General features: G+C 39.7%; 1 protein-coding gene across 3 annotated transcripts in view; it reads left to right on the plus strand.

Moving 5' to 3' along the window:
• The first annotated feature begins 379 nt into the window (after positions 1–379).
• Positions 380–23,584, plus strand: part of KRAS (KRAS proto-oncogene, GTPase) — a 44,032-nt gene continuing 20,827 nt past the window's right edge. For 2 of the 3 annotated variants that reach the window (XM_027967805.3, XM_015094896.4), the window contains exons 1-2: positions 380–465; positions 4,245–4,366. In XM_027967805.3, coding sequence (XP_027823606.1) covers positions 4,256–4,366 — 111 coding nt within the window. In that variant the 5' untranslated portion in view covers positions 380–465; positions 4,245–4,255. The remainder of the gene's footprint in view (positions 466–4,244; positions 4,367–23,584) is intronic. The other variant, XM_027967804.3, reaches the window with a different exon arrangement.

Raw genomic sequence — 23,584 nt, forward strand, 5'->3', positions numbered from 1 at the left:
GCCGGCCGCGCGTCCCCACCCTCCACGGCCCCAGCCGCCCGCTTCCTCCGCCGCGCCGGCCCCCGCTCCTCCTCCGCCGGCCTGGTCCGCCCCCTCCCCGGCCCGGGCCGGCCCCCCTCCCTCTTCCCGGCGGCGCTAGCAGGCTCGCTCTTCCCTCTTCCCACATCGCCCTCAGCCGCACTCCCGTCTGGAGAGGAATCGAGCGCCGAGCGCATCGATAGCTCTGCCCTCTGCGGCCGCCCGGCCCCGAACTCATCGGTGCGCTCGGAGCTCGATTTTCCTAGGCGGCGGCCGCGGCGGCGGAGGCACAGCGGCGGCGGCGGTGGCGGCGGCGGCTTCGGTGGCGGTGGCGGTTCGGCCAGTACTCCCGGCCCCCGCCATTTCGGACTGGGAGCGAGCGCGGCGCAGGCACTGAAGGCAGCGGCGGGGGCCAGAGGCTCGGCGGCTCCCAGGTGCGGGAGAGAGGTACAGAGCGGACCACCCCTCGCGGCTCCTGCCGGGGTCCCGACCCTCCTCGCCGGCGCCGGGCGGGGCCGGCGGCGAGTGAATGAATTAGGGGTCCCTGGAGGGGCGGGAAGGGGGCGCGGGTGCGGGGCCTGGGCGGGCGGGCCGCCGGGCGGACGGGGCCGGTTGGGGGGGCGGTCTGCAGGGGGAGACGCGGCGACGCGGGGAATGAGGAATGGGCGGTGCGGGGCTGAGGAGGGTGAGGCTGGAGGCGGCCGCCGCTGGGGCTGCTTCCTGGACGGGGAACCCCTTCCTTCCTCCTCCCGAGAGCCGCGGCTGGAGGCGGCCGGGGAGAAACTCGCGGGCCGGGCGGGCCGCCCCTCTGGGCGGTCGGGTGCGGTGGAGGTTACTCCCGCGGCGCTCCAGCCTCCCCTCCCCCTCGCCGTCCTTCCCTCACCCTCCTCTCCGCTCCCGCACCTCTTCTTCCCTTCCTAGTACTGGGCTGCCTCGGTTGCTGCCTTCTCTGCTGCATCTCTCATCTCTGGGACGAAGGTATAAACTTCTCCCCCAAGCGCAGACTGGACGGCTTGTGGTCCTTTTTCAGTGTGTAGGGCGGATAGAAGAGTTAAGAGGTGAGGTCGCCTTTTGGAAGCGCAGGGGAAAGTGCTTAGAGACCACTGATGGAGGTTATTGTGTTTGGAAAAAATGCATCTGCAGCCGAGTTCCTGACGGCTCCCCTCCCCCCCGTATGGGCTGTGACATTGCTGTGGCCACAAAGGAGGTGGTGGAGGTAGAGATGGTGGTGAAAGAACAGGTGGCCAACACCCTGCAACGTAAAGCCTGGACTTCGTGTAAAGGAAAAAGTTAATCCCAGAAGGTCTGCTTTGCTTTGTCAAGTTAAAACACACACAGCAAACCCGCACGGCAGAAGCAGGGCTCTTTCCCTGCTAGTTGAGTGTGAACAGCGGTAGTTAAAATTGCACGTGAAGTTTAATTTGCCTGTTTTCCTTTCCCCCATGCCTTCTGTATTACCCTTATGCGTACAAATTGGACCCCCAGCCCAGGAGTTATTACAGTACTCCTAAACGGTTCCCAGGCCTTTTTTTTTTTTTTTTTTCCAAAAGCGACCTACAAGAGAAGTTAATTGTAGCAATCTGCCAGCCAAGTGCCTGAAATACTCTGAGGCATGTGCATTGGTGCAGGTGAAGTCCTAAACTGGCCTTCTTAAATCTTGATATCCACCAAAACGAGTGGTTAAGAACAAAAACGCATTTTCTAGTTTTTACTTACTATACATGTTACATTTGTAATGAAAGAAAAAATTGTTCAAAAGAAATTACAAAGGGAAAAAATTCTGTTCATAGTCATCATCTCAGAATCAACCTTATGAGTGATGTCATTCTTAGGTGACTAAGGTCCAAAATGCTGACTCGAATGTGTAGTGGACTAGAGACGTCAAAAATGGTTGATAGCAGTACTGTTTACCTTAGACTGTATCCGTCCACAGGCATTCCTGGTTTTAAGAGACAGTAGATGAAGTGATAATTCATTTTTTTTAATGGTCAAAAAAATGAACATTTTTTGCCTGAATGAAATGCTCAGTTCTGGTCCCAGTTCCACCCCTTACTAGCTTATGTAGCTTTGGACACGGAGAACTCCTTTGGCCTGTGATTTTCCATGGCAACCCATTTCTCTCTAGTGGATTAAAGAAACTTGATTTTTGAAATCCAAGTGAAAGATTTTTTTCAGAAATAACCACTGCATAAAAAAGTAGACCAGAAAGTGTGTGGTGTTGAGAATTCACATGTGTATCTGCAAGCTAAGCACTAATCCAGTATTTGTCCACAGTCTCCCCTAGACTGGCTCACTTACTGGCCATAAGGACTCTTCAAAATTACTGAAGATCCCAATGTGGAGTGTGTCAGTATTGCCACAACAGAAATTAGAATGGAGAATTAAACTATTAATTCATTTTAAAAAGAAATAATTAGCCCTTTACTTGGTAACAGAAATAGAATATTTAATGAAAAGTAACTGTTTTCCAAAACAAATGCAACAGTTAGCGAGAAGAGTGGCATTGTTTCACACTTTCACTAATCTCTCTAATTGTATGGCTTCGTAGAAGATAGCTGGATCCTCATAGCTGCTTCTATAGTCAATGTATTGTGATCACAGGTCTGGAAAATTCTACTGTATATACTTGTGAAAGAATAAGAGTGGGAAGGGTACATCACCTCATACCATTATCATCAAACCAGGTTTTACCTCTTGGACCCTCTCCAAAAGTCTTGGGAACCCTGGTGGGTTCCTATACCACATTTTAAGAACTACTCTTCTAGGCTATCCAGATTTTATTGGAGGGGTGGGGTGGCAGGGAACTAGAGGATATGTTTTGGTGTGATTATCCTCACCTATCACATTTGCTAATGCCAATATTAGGAATGAAAAGAGGGAGCAAAACAGGACATAATGCATGTTGGCGGTGGCCCTAGACAAGCCTGGGTGGCACAGAGCAGGCCCATGAGGAACTGTGATACAGCAGTTGCTGGGCCTGTCTGCTCTTTGGGAATGGGTTCAGGAAGTAGAGCCAGAGCAAGGATGTGGTGGGGTGGTGGGGTGCGTACTGGGAAGATTCTTGGTCTTCAGTAAATGGGATGCTGCATGTGTATGATGTTGTATAGTATATCTGCACTTTCATTAATCTGGAACTACTTACCGTGTAGTACATTCTTGAACATTGACTACCAGTTCATGACTTAAATTTGTAGTAATGTAGTTATTGAGGGAAAGGAGGTTAAAGTAGATACATTCATTTCAAAGAGTTTGAAACTAACTAAAAAAATATTGTCTGTGTTGGTGCTGTTAAACCTCACCTGTTGTTGATATTTATCGCTACTGTTGGGAGTTGATATATGACAAGCAGAGAGTAAAAGTCATGTGGGTTACTGTGATATAACTAACATCTTTTAGAAATTCTCTCATTAAAAGCATGCTTTTCTTTAAATATTATTTAATTCTATTTTCTGTGCAAAGTACTTCAGCACTAGTAATAGCATATATTGTGATTGATGATCAGATGATCTATGCTGAATAGTTCACAATTCTCAAAGTTCTCTTATTTTTTACACCATTATTTTCCCCAGCAGATAATTTACAGATTACAATGTCACCAGATATTGTCCTCATCTGCTTGGTATCTCAGTTTTTATTTTCCCAGCATAGTGTCTAGCTTTGACAGTCCTCCTGCCACCCCAATTTGATTCTTGCTAACTGTCCTGGAGAACGACCATGATGATGCTTTTAAAAAGTTTTCTATAGCTGTCGGCTCCAACAGAGACACTCAGCATATCCACTTGTAACTCTTAGGGGCCCACATCAGTGAGGAATACTGTGGTGGTAGCTGTCAACAAGTTCTGTGCGGTGGGTCCACAGGACATAGAGCAGCGCACTCAACACTTGTCCTGAGCGAAGTCATGGCTTGCTCCTCTGAGAGCCATTAACTGCTGCAGAACAGCAGACTGCTGGCTCTTTAGATAGAGCAGCCTGAGTTGAAGGTAAAAGAACTGTGCACTCTGAATGCATTGTTCTCAAATGCTGATGAAGGAGTTTGTAAACAAACTACAGTTCACTGCAATACACATCTGTAGTCAACTGGTGTTTCCTTGAATTTTGTGAAGTATTTTGAAAATAATTTTCCATATAAAGGTGAATTTGTGTATTGATAGAGCATTTGGGTTACATTAACCTCATGTGCGGCACATGTTCTAACTTAGTCACATTTTCGTTATTTTTATTATAAGGCCTGCTGAAAATGACTGAATATAAACTTGTGGTAGTTGGAGCTGGTGGCGTAGGCAAGAGTGCCTTGACGATACAGCTAATTCAGAATCACTTTGTGGATGAATATGATCCTACGATAGAGGTAAATCTTATTTTAATATTATGCATATCGACTTGTGCAGGCCCATCCTTTGGGTACAAAAAATGGTTTCTCTGATCATTTTCTCTGACTACTCATTATAAGGCAGTTATACTAATCATACTTTTATTACATTAACTGAAATGTACTTGGGTTTCACAGCTTTACTTTGATGTTATAAGTAACCACAGATACGAGAGCCCAGCCCATCTTCTCTCAGGATAGTAATACTGTGACGTTCACTCTGTATTAGTGTATGTGTATTTTGATTGGAAGTGTATTGCACAGTTTTCTCAGAGGATGAAAATGTGAAAAAAAAAAAAAAAAAAAGAAAATGTGAGTTTACCTCTTGTCTGTACGATGAGACATATCTAATAGTCATTTTTTAAAAGGTGGCTTTTGTTTTTATGGGGTTTTGGTTGTTTTTTTTTTGGTATTTTGATATCACATGTAGAAGTTGACACTGGTGATGCATAATCACTTGATAATTAAAAGCATTTGTTTAGTAGTATTTTCATATTTTCTTTTCACGTTGAAGTAGTGGAGTATGTATATCAGCTGATATATAAGGGTACCACCACCAATCCTTACCTTTGCTTTTCGGCCCTTTTTCAATTTATTCAAGCCAGTGTTAGAATTGGTTTTTTTAATTACAAATTGATTAGTAATTTTCAGACTTCTTCAGTTTTATGAAAATGAACCAAAGGATGGCTAACAGCAAAATGATAGAATAAAGGCCTGGCAGAGAGCTTGAGAGGGCAGGTAGTATTCCCCACTGCCTTCTGGCAGAACTGTACTCAGATGATTGGAAGCAGATAAGGATTTATTTAATCCCAAAGACCTGCAGGAGAGACTGGCACATAACTGTCCTTCTTAACTAATTTCCAGAATGTACTTATTAGCATATTTCTTGCATAGTCTGAATCTTCCTGTTAAGTTTAACCTAGTACCAGCTCATTTTTGAAATAGGTTTATGTTGTTAGATTATTTCTTAGACTTCTTTATTCCAGGTGAAGCAATCCTAATCCTTTAACTTTTATTCTAGATCTGATATTGCCAGATTTTTAATCAGCTCTGAAAAATTTCCCAGAACTGTCTCAGAGTCCCAAGCTGTATAGTCTAGAACAGGTCAAAATGCCCTGTTAGGTATTATGTGTGTAATGTCTTAAAAAAAAAAAAACAAACCACCTTGACTGCACTCAGGTAGTTTCTGAGAATATTGTTGGCCATGGGAAGATGTCTGTGCAGTGTAGCATTTTGAGGATTGAGTAGATAACTGTTCATAAGGAAATGTCAAATATTTTTGCTACTGCAGGAAAGAAGATGAAGAAAAACACCCTTATTGGCAAAGATCTGAGTTAAACACAGAATCAACTTTTACATGGCTTCCAGGTTTAATAATTTTGCATTAGTAAAAAGGAGAGTCTAACTTAAGTGGCCCACCTATGTAAGAGTCATTCTGTATTTCCTCTTGGCAAGTCAGTTCAGTGCTGATGGGTTTATTTTTTACTTTGAGGAGGATTAAATAGTTCACCTGTTCCTAAAGCCAGCATACTCCACCATTTAAATTGGAAGTAAAAAGGAGTTTTAATAGAATTTAAGTTAAGCAAAGCACGGTAGTTTTCCTGGGATTCTGGAATATGATTGTAGCAGAAGTGCCCATCTTCTCTGAAAATCTGAGGAATTCCATTATGCTCTGTTTCCTATCAGAGGTCAAGAATGATATATTAAGAACGTGATTAAAAAAAAAAAGCTTAGGAAACCTTTTGGTCAAAATTGTTCTAAGTGTAATATAAATTTTAAATAAAGCTAAAAGGCTATCCTTTATTTGGGGGAAAGAAAAAGCTTATAAATTCAAACCCATTAACTCTGATACGATTTCTGCCAAATCAGAAGACTTGACCCAGGGAACCATTGATTACCTGTGAACTTTGAAACTGACGTCCGTCACTAGAGTAGTCACCTGGGAAAAGGTTTCAGAGATTGTCTCTTATCTCCCAAGTGACAGTGAGTCTTTGAGGGAACTGACACATTAAATTCTTGGTGTAGTTCAACTAGAAGAAAAGCAGGAGAATCCAGTTGTTTATTTTAATAAACAAAAATACGTGACATTTTTATAAAAAGTTGAAGAATAGTGAGCATCACTACTGCTGAAGTTTTTGATTGGTGGACAGTGTAGTTCAGTAAAAATAAGAGAGGACATAGACTTGGCACATTTGGAATTCTCATCAGTTTTTCTCCCTTAAAACAATGGGAAAGAAGTTTAGAGAAAAATTTCTAATTAAGTAATGCCTTATTTTCTAGTTGTTTAGAATTTTCAGAGATTTATACTGTAAGAAAGGTGGTCATAGTCTTGTTTTATTGATAACAGTGGTCTCTGAGAGGTTGTAACTTGCTTAAGGATACTTAGCTAGTAAGTGATAGAATTTTAAGTTTCCTGAGATCAAGTTAAGCGGAATTTCCACTGTTCCCTTTTATAGCTTTTTAAAAATGAAAAAACTGCCCTTCAAGGTAAGAAAATATTAAATATTGGAGGCTGATTCGGATTTCCCAGTATATCAAAATTTGAGCTCAGCATACTATCTGATGGCATCCTAATGGCAGAGATTGACACAGAATTGGGTATGATACATGGATGGAGCATGCTTATATCTGCATGATAATCACCTTTACTTCTATGCTGAGAAGATTTTATCTTTATCTTTTATGAAGCTCATCTGCGAGTTCTGAGAGAGAACGAAAGACCTTTTTAGCAGTGCAGGATTATTAAACACTCAGTCCTCAAATACAGTACTAGGCTAGAAATAATAGGTACTTCTATAGTTTGGAGGTCATGGTTATTATAAAAATACATTCTCTGAAATGTGTTTTCTAAGGTAAAATTTGGTGGAAGCAGGAAAATGGAAGTAGAGATTGGAAGGATCAGGTGGTCAGTTAGCAAATATATAACAAGCATCTACTGGATATAATATAAAAATAGATATAAGAAGTATTTTCTCCCAGGCTCCAATTCATTGACATCTGCATGCTTCTGTTAATGTGATATTTATAATTCAGTCTCTGATGAAACGGTTCTTTCCTCAATAAGGAAGAATGGATTTGTAATTGGATTGATTGGTTCCATCTTTAGCGCTCTGGGCTGCTTATTCGCCAAGATGTATCAGTTTCTCTTTGAAAAAAAAATTTCCATGTTAATTGTGTAATTTACTTGCTGATTAAGGTATTTAAACTTTAGAGAATTAAATCAGTATTAAAGAGGAATTTAAGAAAAGCACTGTTTAATGATACAAGCTGTTAATTTTCTTTTTTCTTTCATTCCTTTCTTTTTTGTTAAAAAAAACAAAACACGTATCAGTAGTTACTAAGGAGGAATGGGTGGTGACTTTGCCCCTCAGGGGACATTTGTCAATCAAGACAATTTTGGTTGTCACAACCTGAGGACGGGGACTGCTACTGGCATCTATAGTGGATACAGGTCGAGGGTTCTGTTAACCTCCCTGTAGTGCATGGGACGCCCCCCCCGCCCCCGCCCCCAAATGATATGGCCCTAGATGTCAGTAGTGCCCAGGCTGAGACCCTAATATGCATTACATAGAGATTTAAACATTCTGTAAGTTGTGAAATTCAAGTCTATGAGAGTGGTTTATGTTAGATTTTTTTTCTTTTAACATAGTATAGATGGAAACCTTTCATTTTCTAAACTAGCAGTATAGTAGCTTACTCTGGAGTTCTGTAGAAACATTCTGTTGTTTTTAAAACAAGGTACACAGCAGTTTTGTAAATGCCTTTCTTTCTCTTCAAGGCTGTGGCCTCTCTTCAACCACCCCCCCCTTTCAACTGAGTGCCCTCTACTGGTCAACTTACTTGCTTTTATAGTAAAAATTGAAATCCTAAGTTTGGATGTTTTTTCTAATTAACCTGTGGGTATAAACAATTTATAACTATAAATTTTACTTAAAAGTCTTATTTTATATAATGTTTTAATAATCTAAAGTGTCAGTTTTTCTCTGCTAGTATTAAGATTACTGTATGGACTAGTTGCTGCTGCTGCTAAGTCGCTTCAGTCGTGTCCGACTCTGGACTAGTTAGGCGTAAATAAATATGTGGGTGAATATTTTTAACTAAGAGTGGAAAAGCGGCAGTGTGAAGAAAACAGGGCGGTGCCCTTGTTAACATTGGTTGAGGCTGCTTTGTCTGAGGGGACAAGAAGTGGCACTTTAGGTCTATGAGTTTCTTTCTGTGCACACAGGAGGTACCTCACGGAGTTCAAAGCTTAGTGATGAATTTCGTGGAGTGTTAGGAATGGCCTATTCAAAGGCGGAAAGCTGAAAGATAGCATTATGTGCAGTTTTATAGGACTGTAGAATAATTGAGAGTACCTTATTGTGTTAATTTGTTTTTAGAATAAACTAACACAAAATTCAGGTACTGTATTTAGGTCAACTTAAGAATATTTATTTAATAATAACTATTTATTGAGACCTGAATGTTAAAAATTATTGGGCATGTTTTATTCTAACTTGGGAGTTTTTATAAATACAAAGCTTTAAAAACATTCAAATGAAAGTTAGCAATGGAAATAAAAGGAAAACTTTTTATGATTTGGCATCTCATAAGATTCTGGTTTACCATGTAATTAATTTCTTAATTCCATAACTGTTATTCAGTGCCTACTCAGTACCATGCAGCCTTCCTAGGGTCTACAAATACATTGAGAAATGAAAGGGACCACCAGTTCATTGCCGTTGTGGAGCTTATTAGTCTTAGATATATTTGGAAGCAGATCTACTGTTTATAGACACTAATCCTAATTAATGTAACTTAGAGGCTTTATGCTTTAGGAGGGCAATAGATTTCTTATATCTTAATTATATTATCTCATAGTACCTAGGTTTATGGAACAGTTATATTATTGTGATCTTAATATAATAAAATTAAAAATGGGTAGTAACAATAAAATATTTGAGAGGATTAAATAGGGATACAGTGCTTACCTTAGGTAATTTATGAACTTTCTGTTTGGAACATTTCAACATGCGAAGAGTTGACTCATTGGGAAAGACTCTGATCCTGGGAGGGATTGGGGGCAGGAGGAAAAGGGGACGACAGAGGATGAGATGGCTGGATGGCATCACCGACTCGGTGGACGTGAGTTTGAGTGAACTCCGGGAGTTGGTGATGGACAGGGTGGCCTGGCGTGCTGTGATTCACGAGGTCGCAAAGAGTCGGACACGACTGAGCAACTGAACTGACTGAACTGAAACCCATGGAAAGGTAGTTAAAAAAAAAATTGTACAGTGAATGCCTCTTACCTTTAAACTACACATACTTGCTTTATGTGTGTACACCTCTCTTTGAGCACCCATAAGTGCTGAGTTACTTCAGTCGTATCCGACTGTTTGCGACTCCATGGACTGTAGCCCACCAGGCTCCTCTGTCCGTGGGGTCCTCCAGGCAAGAATACTGGAGCGTGTTGCATGTTCCCCTCCAGGGGATCTTCCCAGCCCAGGGACGGAACCTGCTGTCTTATGTCTCCTGCATTGGCAGGCAGGTTCTTTACCACTAATGCTACCTGGGAAGGCCTATGTGCACACACATACTTGAATACATATTATTTATGTTTGCTGAATTCTTTGAAAGTAAGTTGCATGTACACATACATACTTGAATACATATTATTTATGTTTGTTGAATTCTTTGAAAATAAGTTGCTTATGTTGGGACCCTTTTCCTCTGGATGCAGGGGTCTGCAAACTACGACCTGCCTGTTGGCCCAGTAAAGCTTGTTTCTGTTTTTGTCAAGTTTTATTGGGGCATAGCTGCTTGTAGTGCAGCTTTTGCACTACAGTGGCAGAGTTGAGTGGTTGCAAGAGACCAATTACTGTCTAGTCCTTTTTGGAACAAGCTTGCTGACTGTCCTCTAACAGCAAGCATAATTTCTTGTATAACTCCAGCACAATGACAAAATATAGGAAGTTCAACACTGATAAAAAGTCTAAATTTTATCAGTTTCCAGAATGTGCTTTTAGCAGTTTTTTTCCCCCTGATCTCAGGATCACAAATTAACTGTCGCATCTCACAGTCTAGAAGGTTCCCAGCTTTTCTTAGTCATTCATGGCAGTGGCACATTTTGAAGAATTCAGGCCAGTTGTTTTGTGCAACATCTTCTCATTTAGTTTTGTCTGATGGTTTCCCTATGGTCAGGTTCAGACTGAACATTTTTGATAGAAATACTCTGAAAGTGATGTCATACCCTCCTTGGGGTATCACATCAGGAGGCACAATATGCTGGCTTGTTGCATTATTAATGGTGTTATGTTAACACTGGTTAGTGACTAATGTCATAGCTATCTCATATCTATCAGCTTTATCTCTGTGAAGGTATCTTTAATTCTTTATAATAGGTACTCTGTGGGGAGATGCTTTGAGACTGTAAATATCTTGTTCTCCAACAAACTTGTACCCAGTGGGTTGTAGCATCCACTGCTAATTCTCACCATGTTAAACTACCACCATCTTGACGGCAAAATGGTGGGTAATCTGACTCTGTCATTATTTCTACAATTATTAGTTGACAGCTACCATTAAGTAAGGGTTCTCTCTTTTCTCTCCCTTCTCTTTATTTGTTTGGTTTGTATTTATTTGTATCAGTAGTGACCCACAGGTTCTTTTTTTATTTGATGTTTTAAAGTCTATTCCTGTAATCACTGATTTTATGCTCACATTTATTTTTGAGATGACCAATGAAATTGCTTTTAAGCTGGCCTCTGTATCTTACTGACATGTCTCCATCAGGTTTTGAACTCTTTCTTACTTTCTGGCACAGTATATCCCAGGTTCACTTTGCCTGTCCCTGTCTTGGACTCAGCCATTTGTCCAAAGGGCCCTAATTCATTTTAATAGGGAATGCTATTTAGACATCAAGACCTGGGTATTGGGTGTGCTTGTGGCTACTGGGATGTCACTGCTTCTAGACCCGTTTCAATGGACAGAGCTAAGAGGTAGATTTTATTTGAAAATCATGAGTTCATTCTTCCTCCGTATCTTTCTTTACTATATGTAAATTTTGAATATTAATCAACATTAATTAATGTTAAACATTAGACAGCTGTGGAAATAAAAATGATAATGTCAGTTAACACAGATTGAATTATTTAACATTAGGTTAGCTTTTCTATTTGTGGACTTGGGATTAAATATTTTTCTCCATTAAGAAAAGTAGGGATTCTTTTCACTTTTTCAAAGCATTCTTAAACCATTTAGGAAAAAGTCAAGCTGTTTGGCTACATGGAAATTAAGACATCTTTAACAAAAATACAAGACAGGTGAAAACCTGGGAAAACTATTTGCGTCATCTATCAAATCAGGATTTTCTTCTGTATCTGAATCAGAAAAAAGCAAACATCCAAAAAGATAAAAACGGGGGCGGGGGTGGGGGCTAAGCACACAAATAGCCAACGTATCCACACTCACACAAAAAGTGATGTAGAACCATATTAAGGGATACTTCATTAATATGGTAATGCAAGTTCAAACAGTACCTTTTTTTTTTGCCTGCACTCTGCAGCTTAGGGTATCTTAGTTCCCCAATCAGGGATTGAACCCATGCTCTCGGCAGTGACAATGTGGAGTCTTAACCAATAAACCGTCAGGGGATTCCATAAGTAACATTTTTTATTTTCATGATGGCTAAGATTGGAATGATAGCACACCTGGAAAGGTATGGAAAAATGTGTACTCTTTATGCTGTAGTGGGAACATACATTATTGTAAACTTTTCTGGAGGTCATCAGTTTAGCAATACATATCAAAGTGGAAACCACATGTCAATAGATCCCACTTACAGAAATTTACCTGAAAGATTCAATTGGATAAATGTTTAAATGTATATCCAGGAGTGTTTATTGCACTGTTTACAGTTTTTAAAAGTGAAAATAATCTACACATCTACTAGTAAGGAATGGGTGAAGTAAGTTATGGTATATTTATGTAAATGAAATTACACAGTTGTTGGAAGGGATTAAGTAGATCCGTATGTACTGACATTGAAAAATGGTTCATTATGTAAGAGAAGCTGTATCATAGCCCTTTGTATGGGAATATGTACATAAAATATGGTAGGACATATGCCACACTCTCCATAGTATTTTTTTTTAAATGAGTATATACTGTTGGAGAGGGAAATATACGTCCTCATTTTTGAGGGAGAAGAGTCACTAAAGTATTAGGTACTATTAGATTACTTCATATTTATTTTCTTCCCCCTTTTAAAACCTTGAGGAGTTGAATAATACAGATGTATTAGAGATAAAAATATATAAAGAAATTGGTATTAGGCCAATTAAAGAATAGCTGAGAGGTACATAATTGAATATATGAAAATTATATTGGCATTCTGTAATTATTAAGATTGGATCCATGATGGAGCCATTCTGACCTTGGCATCAAGTGATAATTTGTGGGAGAAGGCCACATGACTTCAACAGGTTACAGGTACAGGCTTATAATATCCTTATTTTCAAAATTTTGTCATTCAAATTTTCCTTGAGTTTATTCAGATTTTTGAACTAGTTTTATCCCTTGGGCATAGTACCCATTTTATTCTCTAGTCCTAAGCTAAGAGTCAGTGGGTTTTTATAATTTCAAATATCCATTATTTGAAAGAAGTCTTTGTTTTCTTTTTCTTACTTTTAATGAATGTCTTAATCAGAATTCTGCTGTGCGAACAAGCTCTTTTAACACCCTTGCTCCCTAATCAATACAGAAATCCTTCATAAACCTCAGAGTTTTAGCTCTTTTTCCCTGGATCTTATCTAGCTCCATTATATTTATTTTGAAATACAGTGAGTGGTTTTGGGAAAAGTAGTCCAGGTGTAGATGTTCAGTTAGCTTTTTATAGGACTTTTCAATTTATAAAGGAATTTTCGTGGTCTTTAATTCTAACCTGTATACAAAGTCCTGTGTATTATTATTTACCCACTTTTATAGCTAAAGGAATGAGAGCTTAGAGAACACTAGAGATTAAGTAGTTTGTGCATACTCACACACCACAAGTGGCCTTCCCTGATGGCTCAGTGGGTAAAGAAGATTGCCTGCAGTGCAGAAGACACAGGAGATGTGGGTTTGATCCCTGGGTCAGGAAGATAACCCAGGAGAAGGAAATGGCAACCTACTCCAGTATTCGTGCATGGGAAATCCCATGGACAGAGGAGCCTCATGGGCTACAGTTCAAAGGGTCACAAAGAGTCGGACATCACTAAGCGACTGAACGCAGGCACACCACAAGTAAGTGGAGTTCTGCAGCTGCCACATATGCAAGGTTCAGGAGTATATCTCTAGTTTGGATGACTTTGGCCCTGAGCATCAGACCTGTGTGTCAAAGCTGCCTGCAGGTCATAGCACCAGAGCAACCTACAAACGTATGAAATTCAACATGCCTCAGATTGAACCCATCTTTTCCTTTCCCCTTCCTCTTAAGTGCCCATCTCTAAACAGTTAGCTGTGCCATTTAAAACAATGGAAATATAATTCACATAACATAAAATTCACCCTCTTAAAATGTACAGTTCAGTGGTTTTTAGTATATTCACAAAGTTATGCAACTATCACCATCACCCTATTTAAGTCTATACCAATTAGCAGTTATGACCCAAACCCTCCTCCAGTCAGCCCCTGGCAACTATTAATCCATTTTCTGTCTCTGTGGATTTGCCTATTCTGAATATTTCATTTAATTGAAATCATGCAATATGGGGCCTTTTGTGTCTGGTTTCCTTCATGTAGGATAATTTTTCAAGGTTCATCTATGTTGTCATGGTTCGATACTTCATTCCTCTTTATGGCTGAATAATATTCTTGTGTATGAATATTTCTTTATGTAGTCATCAGTTGATGGGCATTTGGATAGTTTCCTCTTTTGGGCTATTTTGAATGACAGTGCTGTAAACATTGCTGTAAGGGATATATGAAGGTTTTTCTGTCCGTTTCACCCGTTAGATATTTATTAAAACTGTTTAATCTTCTCCATCTTACTACTGTTGCTGCCTTACTTCAGGTTCTTGTAAAAGCTTGTGAAACTCATCTTTCAGCCTCTAGTCTGGGCTCTTTCTATAATTTGCCATAATAATGCTGTGAACCATAATAATAGTGAATCATGTCAATCTGATCCTCCCCCTACTTAAAAACCTTTTCATGACTTAGTATACAGTGAAGTTCAAAACTTCTTAATATGGCTTATTAGACCCTCCATAACCTGACCCCTGCTTGATGGTGCAGTTTCACTTCTAATTGCCTATAGTCTCTTAGAGGGACTTCTTGGTTCCATGTACTGAGCATGCCCCTTCATGTTTCTGTGCAATCTCTGCGCCTTTCTGCCTGGAGTGGTCCTCCTGTCTTTCTTAATTCATATAAGCAAAGTGGATCTCTTCTTTTATTTGCCATCTTGTTCTACATAAGGCGTTTTGCATCTATTTCATTGAGTTGTAATCATGTGTTTACATTCATAGCTCTTTCACCAGACCTAGTTCTTTGAGGTTAGAAACTTTATTAATGCCTGGCTCAGTATGATACCTAGTAGATTTTTAGTAAGTGTTCCTATGATGCAAGGGAGGAAGGAGTAGGTAGGTCTGAGCGACTTCACTTCCACTTTTGACTTTCATGCACTGGAGAAGGAAATGGCAACCCACTCCAGTGTTCTTGCCTGGAGAATCCCAGGGACAGGGGAGCCTGGTGGGCTACCGTCTATGGGGTCGCACAGAGTTGGACACGACTGAAGTGACTTAGCAGCAGCAGCAGCAGGTGGGAATGAACTAAAAAATAAGCCTGTGTTGGTATGTCCCAAATTCTTTGTTTCTGTATTGTAATTCTAACATACCAGGCTATTGTATGTTTCTAGCTGTCTTTGAGAACTAGCTGTGTACAACCACTTTTGATGATTTATAACCAGTGTATGGAATACACTTCCCTGATAGCTCAGTTGGTAACGAATCCACCTGCAATGAAGGAGACCCTGCTTTGATTCCTGGGTCAGGAAGATCCCCTGGAGAAGGGATAGGCTACCCACTCCAGTATTCTTGGGCTTCCCTTGTGGCTCAGCTGGTAAAGAATCTACCTGCAATCTGGGAGACCTGGGTTCTGGGTTCATGTATGTTCTTACACATACATTATTCTATGATAGAATCTTTTAGAAGGGTAACAGAATACTTGAGCATTGAAAGAGTAAAAGTTTCTCAGTTTTTTCTGTTGGTGTTATAGAGCTGTGCATGAAAAATACTTCAGTTCAGTTCAGTTCAGTTGCTCGGTTGTGTCCGACTCTTTGCGACCCCATGAATCACAGCACGCCAGGCCTCCCTGTTCATCACCATCTCCCAGAGTTCACTCAGACTCACGTCCTTCTTACGATAGCACAATAAGAAAATCTCACAAACATTTCAAAAGTAAATCCTCAAAGAATACATTAGCTGACATTTCCAGCAGCCCTGTTCATATTTACAAGAGCATCTGATGGAATCAGCAGCATGAAGATGGAGATTAAATGGGATAAGGCTTGTAATATGCTTATCACAGTATCCTACATATAAATAAGGGTTCAGTAAGCCTTGGCTGTCATAATTACTATTAATAGTAATATGATTACTCTTAGTAAAAGTTAATAATTTCTTTAGATTTTGTGTTTACTGTAAGATGTCTTCTCATGACAGGGTTAACTGCCTTAGTGGAAAACTCAGCTGAATATGTTAGGAGATGAACATACTGAATAACTTGATTACTGTTAATTATAATAGAAAAATGACAAGATGAGGTCCTGATAGTGAATTTATCTCATTCTTGAAAGATTTATTCCTGACTTTCAAAGTCCTCTGTTGGGTCTACATATCAGTTTCTACACATAAAACAACACTTGAAGGCACTTTAATAAGTTGGAAGACACTTTAAAAAACTTCAGTTGGTTCAGTTCAGTCACTCAGTCGTGTCCGACTCTTTGTGACCCCATGAACTGCAGCATGCCAGGCCTCCCTGTCCACCAACTCCCGGAGTTCACCCAAACTTACATCCATGGAGTCAGTGATGCCATCCAACCATCTCATCCTCTGTTGTCCCCTTCTCCTCCTGCCCCCAATCTTTCCCAACATCAAGGTCTTTTCAAATGAGTCAGCTCTTCGCAGCAGGTGGCGAAAGTATTGGAGTTTCAGCTTCAGCATCAGTCCTTCCAATGAGCACTCAGGACAGATCTTTAGGATGGACTGGTTGGATCTCCCTGCAGTCCAAGGGACTCAAGAGTCTTCTCCAACACCACAGTTCAAAAGCATCAATTCTTCTGCACTCAGCTTTCTTTATAGTCCGACTCTCACATCCATACATGACTACTGGAAAAACCATAGCCTTGACTAGACGGATCTTTGTTGGCAAAGAAATGCCTCTGCTTTTTAATATGCTGTCTAGGTTGGTCATAACATTCCCTCCAAGAAGTAAGCGTTGTTTAATTTCATGGGTGCAGTCACCATCTGGAGTGATTTTGGAGCCCAGAAAAATAAAGTCAGCCACTGTTTCCACTGTTTCCCCATCTATTTCACATGAAGTGATGGGACCAGATGCCGTGATCTTCATTTTCTGAATGTTGAGCTTTAAGCTAATTTTTTCACTCTTCTCCTTCACTTTTCATCAAGAGGCCTTTTAGTTCCTCTTCACTTTCTGCCATAAGGGTGGTGTTATCTGCATATCTGAGGTTATTGATATTTCTCCCAGCAATCTTGATTCGAGCTTGTGCTTCTTTCATCCCAGCGTTTCTCATGATGTACTCTGCATATAAATTAAATAAGCAGGGTGTAAATATACAGCCTTGATGTACTCCTTTTCCTATTTGCAATCAGTCTGTTGTTCCATGTCCAGTTCTAAGTGTTGCTTCCTGACCTGCATATAGGTTTCTCAAGAGGCAGGTCAGGTGGTCTGGTATTCCCATCTCTTTCAGAGTTTTCCACAGTTTATTGTGATTCACACAGTCAAAGGCTTTGGCATAGTCAATAAAGCAGAAATCAGTATTTTTCTGGAACTCTCTTGCTTTTCCATGATCCAGCAGATGTTGGCAATTTTGATTTCTGGTTCCTCTGCCTTTTCTAAAACCAGTTTGAACATCTGGAAGTTCATGAAGCCTGGCTTGGAGAATTTTGAGCATTACTTTACTAGCATGTGAGATGAGTGCGATTGTGCAGTAGTTTGAGCATTCTTTGGCATTGCATTTCTTTCAGTTCAGTTCAGTTGCTCGGTCGTGTCTGACTCTTTGCTACACCATGAATCGCAGCGCGCCAGGCCTCCCTGTCCATCATCAACTCCCAGAGTTCACTCAAACTCATATCCAACGAGTCGGTGATGCCGTCTAGCCATCTCATCCTCTGTCGTCCCCTTTCCCTCCTGCCCCCAATCCCTCCCAGCATCAGAGTCTTTTCCAGTGAGTCAACTCTTCGCATGAGATGGCCAAAGTACTGGAGTTTCAGCCTCAGCATCATTCCTTCCAAAGAACACCCAGGGCTGATCTCCTTTAGGATGGACTGGTTGAATCTCCTTGCAGTCCAGGAGACTCTCAAGAATCTTCTCCAACACCACAGTTCAAAAGCATCAATTCTTCGGCACTCGGCCTTCTTCACAGTCCAACTCTCACATCCATACATGCCACTGGAAAAACCATAGCCTTGACTAGATGGACCTTTGTTGGCAAAGTAATGTCTGCTCTTGAATATGCTATCTAGGTTGGTCATGCCTTTCTTTGGGGTCTTTGTGTACAAAAAAGACAAAAATCCCCAAAGGGCAAAGGACACAGGTTATGGGAATAAATATGACAAAGAAAAACTATGTAACATTACTAGTCCTCAAGAGATTTTAAAACAATAGGGTTTTTGGTCTAACAAACTGAGAAAAATAATAATGTAAGACCTATTGTTGAGTGAGTGGTGATGAGATGGGTACACCCTGTTAATTATTATTATTTTTTAATTAATGGAAAATTGCTTTATATTATTGTGTTGATTTCTGCCATACAACAATGTGAATCAGTCATAATTGTATATTAATATATAACCCCTCCCCTCCCCCCACCCTTCTCCTTTCAGTTCAGTTCAGTCGCTCAGTCGTTTCCCACTCTTTGCGACCCCATGAATCGCAGCACGCCAGGCCTCCCTGTCCATCACCAACTCCCGGAGTTCACTCAGACTCACGTCCATTGAGTCGGTGATGCCATCCAGCCATCTCATCCTCTGTCGTCCCCTTCTCCTCCTGCCCCCAATCCCTCCCAGCATCAGGGTCTTTTCCAGTGAGTCAACTTTTTGCATGAGGTGGTCAAAGTACTGGAGCTTCAGCTTTGGCATCATTCCTTCCAAAGAAATCCCAGGGCTGATCTCCTTCAGAATGGACTGGTTGGATCTCCTTGCAGTCCAAGGGACCCTCAAGAGTCTTCTCCAACACCACAGTTCAAACGCATCAATTCTTCGGCACTCAGCCTTCTTCACAGTCCAACTCTCACATCCATACATGACCACAGGAAAAACCATAGCCTTGACTAGGCGGACCTTAGTCGGCAAAGTAATATAAAGCGCCAGGCTGAGCTCCCTGTGTTAAATAGCAGCTTCCACTGTCTATTTTATATGTGATAGTGTATGTATGTCAGTGCTACGTTCTCGATTCGCCCTACTCTCACCTTTCCTGACTGTCCGTGTATCCACAAGGCTGTTCTCTATTAGCGTCATCAGTACTACTATTCTAGATTCCATATATATGTGCGTTAATATGTAATAATTGTTTTTCTCTTTCTGATTTATTTCACTCTGTATAAGAGGTTCTAGGTTACTGACTCAAATTTGTTCCTTTTTATGGCTAAGTAATATTTCATTGTATATATGTACCACATCTTTATGCATTTATCTGTTGATGGATATCTAGGTTGCTTCCAAGTCCTGGCTATTGTAAATATTGCTGCAGTGAACATTGGGATACATATGTCTTTTATAATTACGGTTTTCTCAGGGTATATGCCCAGTAGTGGGATTGTGGGGTCACATAGTAGATTTATTCCTAGTTTTTTAAGGAATTTCCATACTGTTCTCGGCAGTGACTATATCAGTTTACATTTCTAACAAGTATGCATGAGGATTCCCTTATCTCCACATCTTCTCCAGCATTTATTGTTTGTAAATTTTTTGATGATGGCCATTCTGACTGGTGTGAAGTTTGTAGTTTTGATTTGCATTTCTCTGATAGTGAGCTTTTGATCTGTGGTATTAGAGAAGACTGTTGAGAGTGCCTTGGACAGCAAGGAGATCAAACCAGTCAATTTTAAAGGAAATCAGTCCTGAATATTCATTGGAAGGACTGATGCTGAAGCTCCAATACTTTGGCCACCTGATGCAAAAAACTAGCTCATTGGAAAAGACCATGATGCTGGGAAAGCTTGAAGGCAGGAGGAGAAAGGGAAGACAGAGGAAGAGACGGTTGGATGGCATCAGGGACTCAATGGACATGAATTTGAGTAAACTCTGGGAGTTGATGGTGGACATGAAAGCCTGGCATGCTGCAGTCCATGGGGCTGGAAAGAGTTGGACAGGACTGAGCCACTAAACTGAATAATGAGCAGTGTTGAGCATCTTTTTTGGTGTTTATTGGCTGTCTGTATGTCTTCTTTGGAGAAATGTCTGTTTAGGTCTTTGCGCATGTTTTGCTTGGGTTCATTTTTTTTAATTGTATGAGTTGCTTATATATTTTGGAGATTAATTCTCTGTTGGTTACTATGTTTGCAATTATTTTCTCCCATTTTGAGAATTGTCTTCATCTTATTTATAGTTTTCTTTGCTGTGCAGAAACTTTTAAGTTTTACTGGGTCCTATTTGTTTATTTTTGTTTTTATTTCCATTAATCTAGGATGTGTGTTAAAGAGAATCTTCCTGCAGTTTATGTCAAAGAGTGTACTGTCTGTGTTTTCCTCTAAGAGCCTTATAGTTTTTGGCCTTACATTTAAGTATTTAATCTGTATTGAGTTTATTTTTGTATATGGTATTAGGGAGTGTTCTTAATTTCATTCTTTTACATGTAGGTGTCCAGTTTTTCCAGGACAGCTTATTGTACCACTTATTGAAGACACTGTCTTTTCTCCGTTGTATATTCTTGCCTCCTTTGTCAAAGAAAAGGTGTCCATATATGCGTGGGTTTATCTTTGGACTTTCTATCTTGTTCTGTTGGTCCATATTAATTTTTTTGTGCCAGTACCATACTGTCGTAGTATAGTTTGAAGTCAGGGAGGTTGATTCTTATAGCTGTTTTTATTTTTATAAGACTGTTTTATAGTGCCTGCATATGTTTACAGTGGAACGGTTTATTGTTCAACTACTGAATACCTACTGTGTTTAAGACTGACACACAGGGTACGTAATAGTGAATAAAACAGATGCAAGCTGAACCATCCTGGAGTTTAAAGCCAAGTAGGGGATGTCGGCTTGAATAATTACACATAAGTACATAGTTGCAAATTATAATATGATCACCAGCTGCTGTTAGAAGATATATTGTAGGACTAGCAACAACTGCTAGGAAGCAATTGTAGGAGATTGCATGAGACATAAGCACATTGGGCCAGGGTGATGGTGGTGAGTGCTTGGATTTGGAGTATATTTTGAAAATAGATAAGTGGCATAAGATTGTGGGTATTAAAAGTCTGTAATTTTGTGCTCTGTGGTAAAATGTTAAGTATATTTCTTAACTATAGTTTTTTGAAAGTAAACCGTATTTTCTTAGTATCCTTTACCATAAGTAGCATTACTGTGTCAAAGGCTATGAACATTTGTGTGGCTCTTGATAAGTACTATACTTGCTTTCCCAAAGGGCTGTACCTGTTAACTGTTATCACCAGAAATGTTTGGCTTCAGTCTGTGTTTAACTTTTGCCAGTGTAGTATATTTCATTTAGAAAAGTTTTTCTTTTTTAAATTAAAAAAGTAGTACTTTAGCTGGGAATAAGGGGAAATTATGGAATAACTTTCCCTCATTTATTATTTTATTGTGTTGAGTTAGCTTTTAAGTGACTTTGTTTTATCCTAGTTTCTAGAGGATGTTAGTAACATATGTACCTGACCTAAAAGTTTATTCTATATTATTAGTATTGTTCTGGGAATAACACTAATTAAAAATGAAGAGTCTTATTCCTTTTCTTGCTTTATCTTTAACTAGTTTCATTGTGGAATTTATGTGGTTTTAAACTGGCTATGCTTTATAACTTGTATTTTCTCAGTGATGATTTGTTTTTTACAAATAAAAGGAGTAATATATGTTAAGAGTACTTTAGATTTGTGATAAGGCATTTTATTAGCTTAGAGCGGGGTTGGCAAACTTCTGTTAAGCATCATTTGATTCTTTGTCACATAATCTTTTTTTTTTTTTTAACAATCATTTAGAAACCCAAAAACTATTCTTGGCTCATAGGCCACACAAAAACAAGTGAGCTGAATTTGGCCTGTGGGCAGTAGTTTGCTTATTTAGGCTTTTCATCTTGGGAAAGTGTCACTGTTGATACATACATTTTTTTCTTACCTCCATATACTTTTTTTCTATGGCTGCCCTGAAGCTGAAACAAACGCTCTAGTATTCACGTGTCATTTTTGTTGTGCTTGCTGTATGCTTTGTCTTAAAACCTGTCAGTTCTTTTCAGATCACATCTCACCATGTAACACTTTTGTTCTTAAGTTTTTACCAAGTTGTATTGCCTTTTTATATAGCTCAGTGACTAGTTACGCTTCTAAGGATGACCCTAGTTAAAATTAACTTGGGAAATACTGGTTTAAGTTTTTCAGTTCAGTTCAGTCACTCAGTCGTGTCTGACTCTTTGCAGCCTCATGAATTGCAGCACACTAGGCCTCCCTGTCCATCACAAACTCCCGGAGTTCACTCAAACTCATGTCCATTGAGTCGGTGATGCCATCCAGCCATCTCATCCTTTGTCGTCCCCTTCTCCTCCTGCCTCCATCCCTCCCAGCATCAGAGTCTTTTCCAGTGAGTCAACTCTTTGCATGAGGTGGCCCAAGTGGGTGTTTTTAACCTAAATCTATTCTTTGTAATCAGCAGATTCCACCTCATTGTTTATAGGCAGGTTGTAGATTATTTTTTTTTCAGTAGCAGAATGTGAGTCAGAACCTTGCTGTCAGTATCTTTAGGGCTTAGAAGGGAAAAGATAATAGGAATGAACAGAAACTGCTTTCCCAGTTTCCCAGTCTCTTTGATGGAGTGTTCATCCTGGGAACATGCTATGAAATACATGCAGAAACTGCGGCTATTTTACATTACATACTTTTTGAGACACAGAGTGTTTGAAAATTTTGTAAATGGGAATTTACTGAGGTGTTTGTTTTAGAGGCAGTATCTGTCGTCACATGTGAGTGATCCTCCAGCCATGCCTTAGGTATAGATCTGTATGGCTCCAGAAACAACAGTCTTTAATTCATTGTTGATAGGAAATTTCAAAGACTAAAGAAACTATTAACTATAAGGTTAACTTGTGCTAGTTTTGGCAAGTAAAGACTATAAGGAAAAGTCTTTGGTCTGTTTTACATGCTCAGTAGCCACACTTGGGTAATGAATGGATTGACTTGAATACGCCGTACTTTGCTCTCAATTCCTGTTCTTTGATTATACCTCAAAAACACTGGTTTTTATTAAATAATTTATGATATACAGGAGTTCTTTCAAGTGGTTAAGGGAATTTTTTTTTTTTTTGGTGTTTAATCGCTAAGTTGTGTCCAACTCTTTTAGGCTAAAATAAAATGTCAACCAAATGTTCAAATCTTTGGTCAAGAGCTTCTTGTTTGGAAAATTAAATATTCATCCTTTTTTTCTGACTAGTGAGATCAACAGCTTTTTATTATAGACATTTGGAAAATACGGTTTACTTTAAAAGATAAGCACAAGATCATAGTTTAATATGGTAATCTTTCACACTTTTTAAAATTAAGAGGCAAAGAAAGAAATACATTAAAAATAATATTTGTTACCAAAAAAGATAAGTAATCAATTATTTCTTAATTCTTTCCATCAGAGACATACTCTTTGTTAACATTAATATACCTACCACCATGAGTTTTTTAATGTATATATAGATACGTTTATACAGATGTGTAGAGATACTGGGAACATGTCACATGTGTATCTTAGAATACTTTGTATGCTGTGAACATTTTTTCAGACATTTTACCAA

This window comes from Ovis aries, chromosome 3 (assembly GCF_016772045.2).
Source record: "Ovis aries strain OAR_USU_Benz2616 breed Rambouillet chromosome 3, ARS-UI_Ramb_v3.0, whole genome shotgun sequence".
Classification (NCBI taxonomy): domain Eukaryota; kingdom Metazoa; phylum Chordata; class Mammalia; order Artiodactyla; family Bovidae; genus Ovis; species Ovis aries.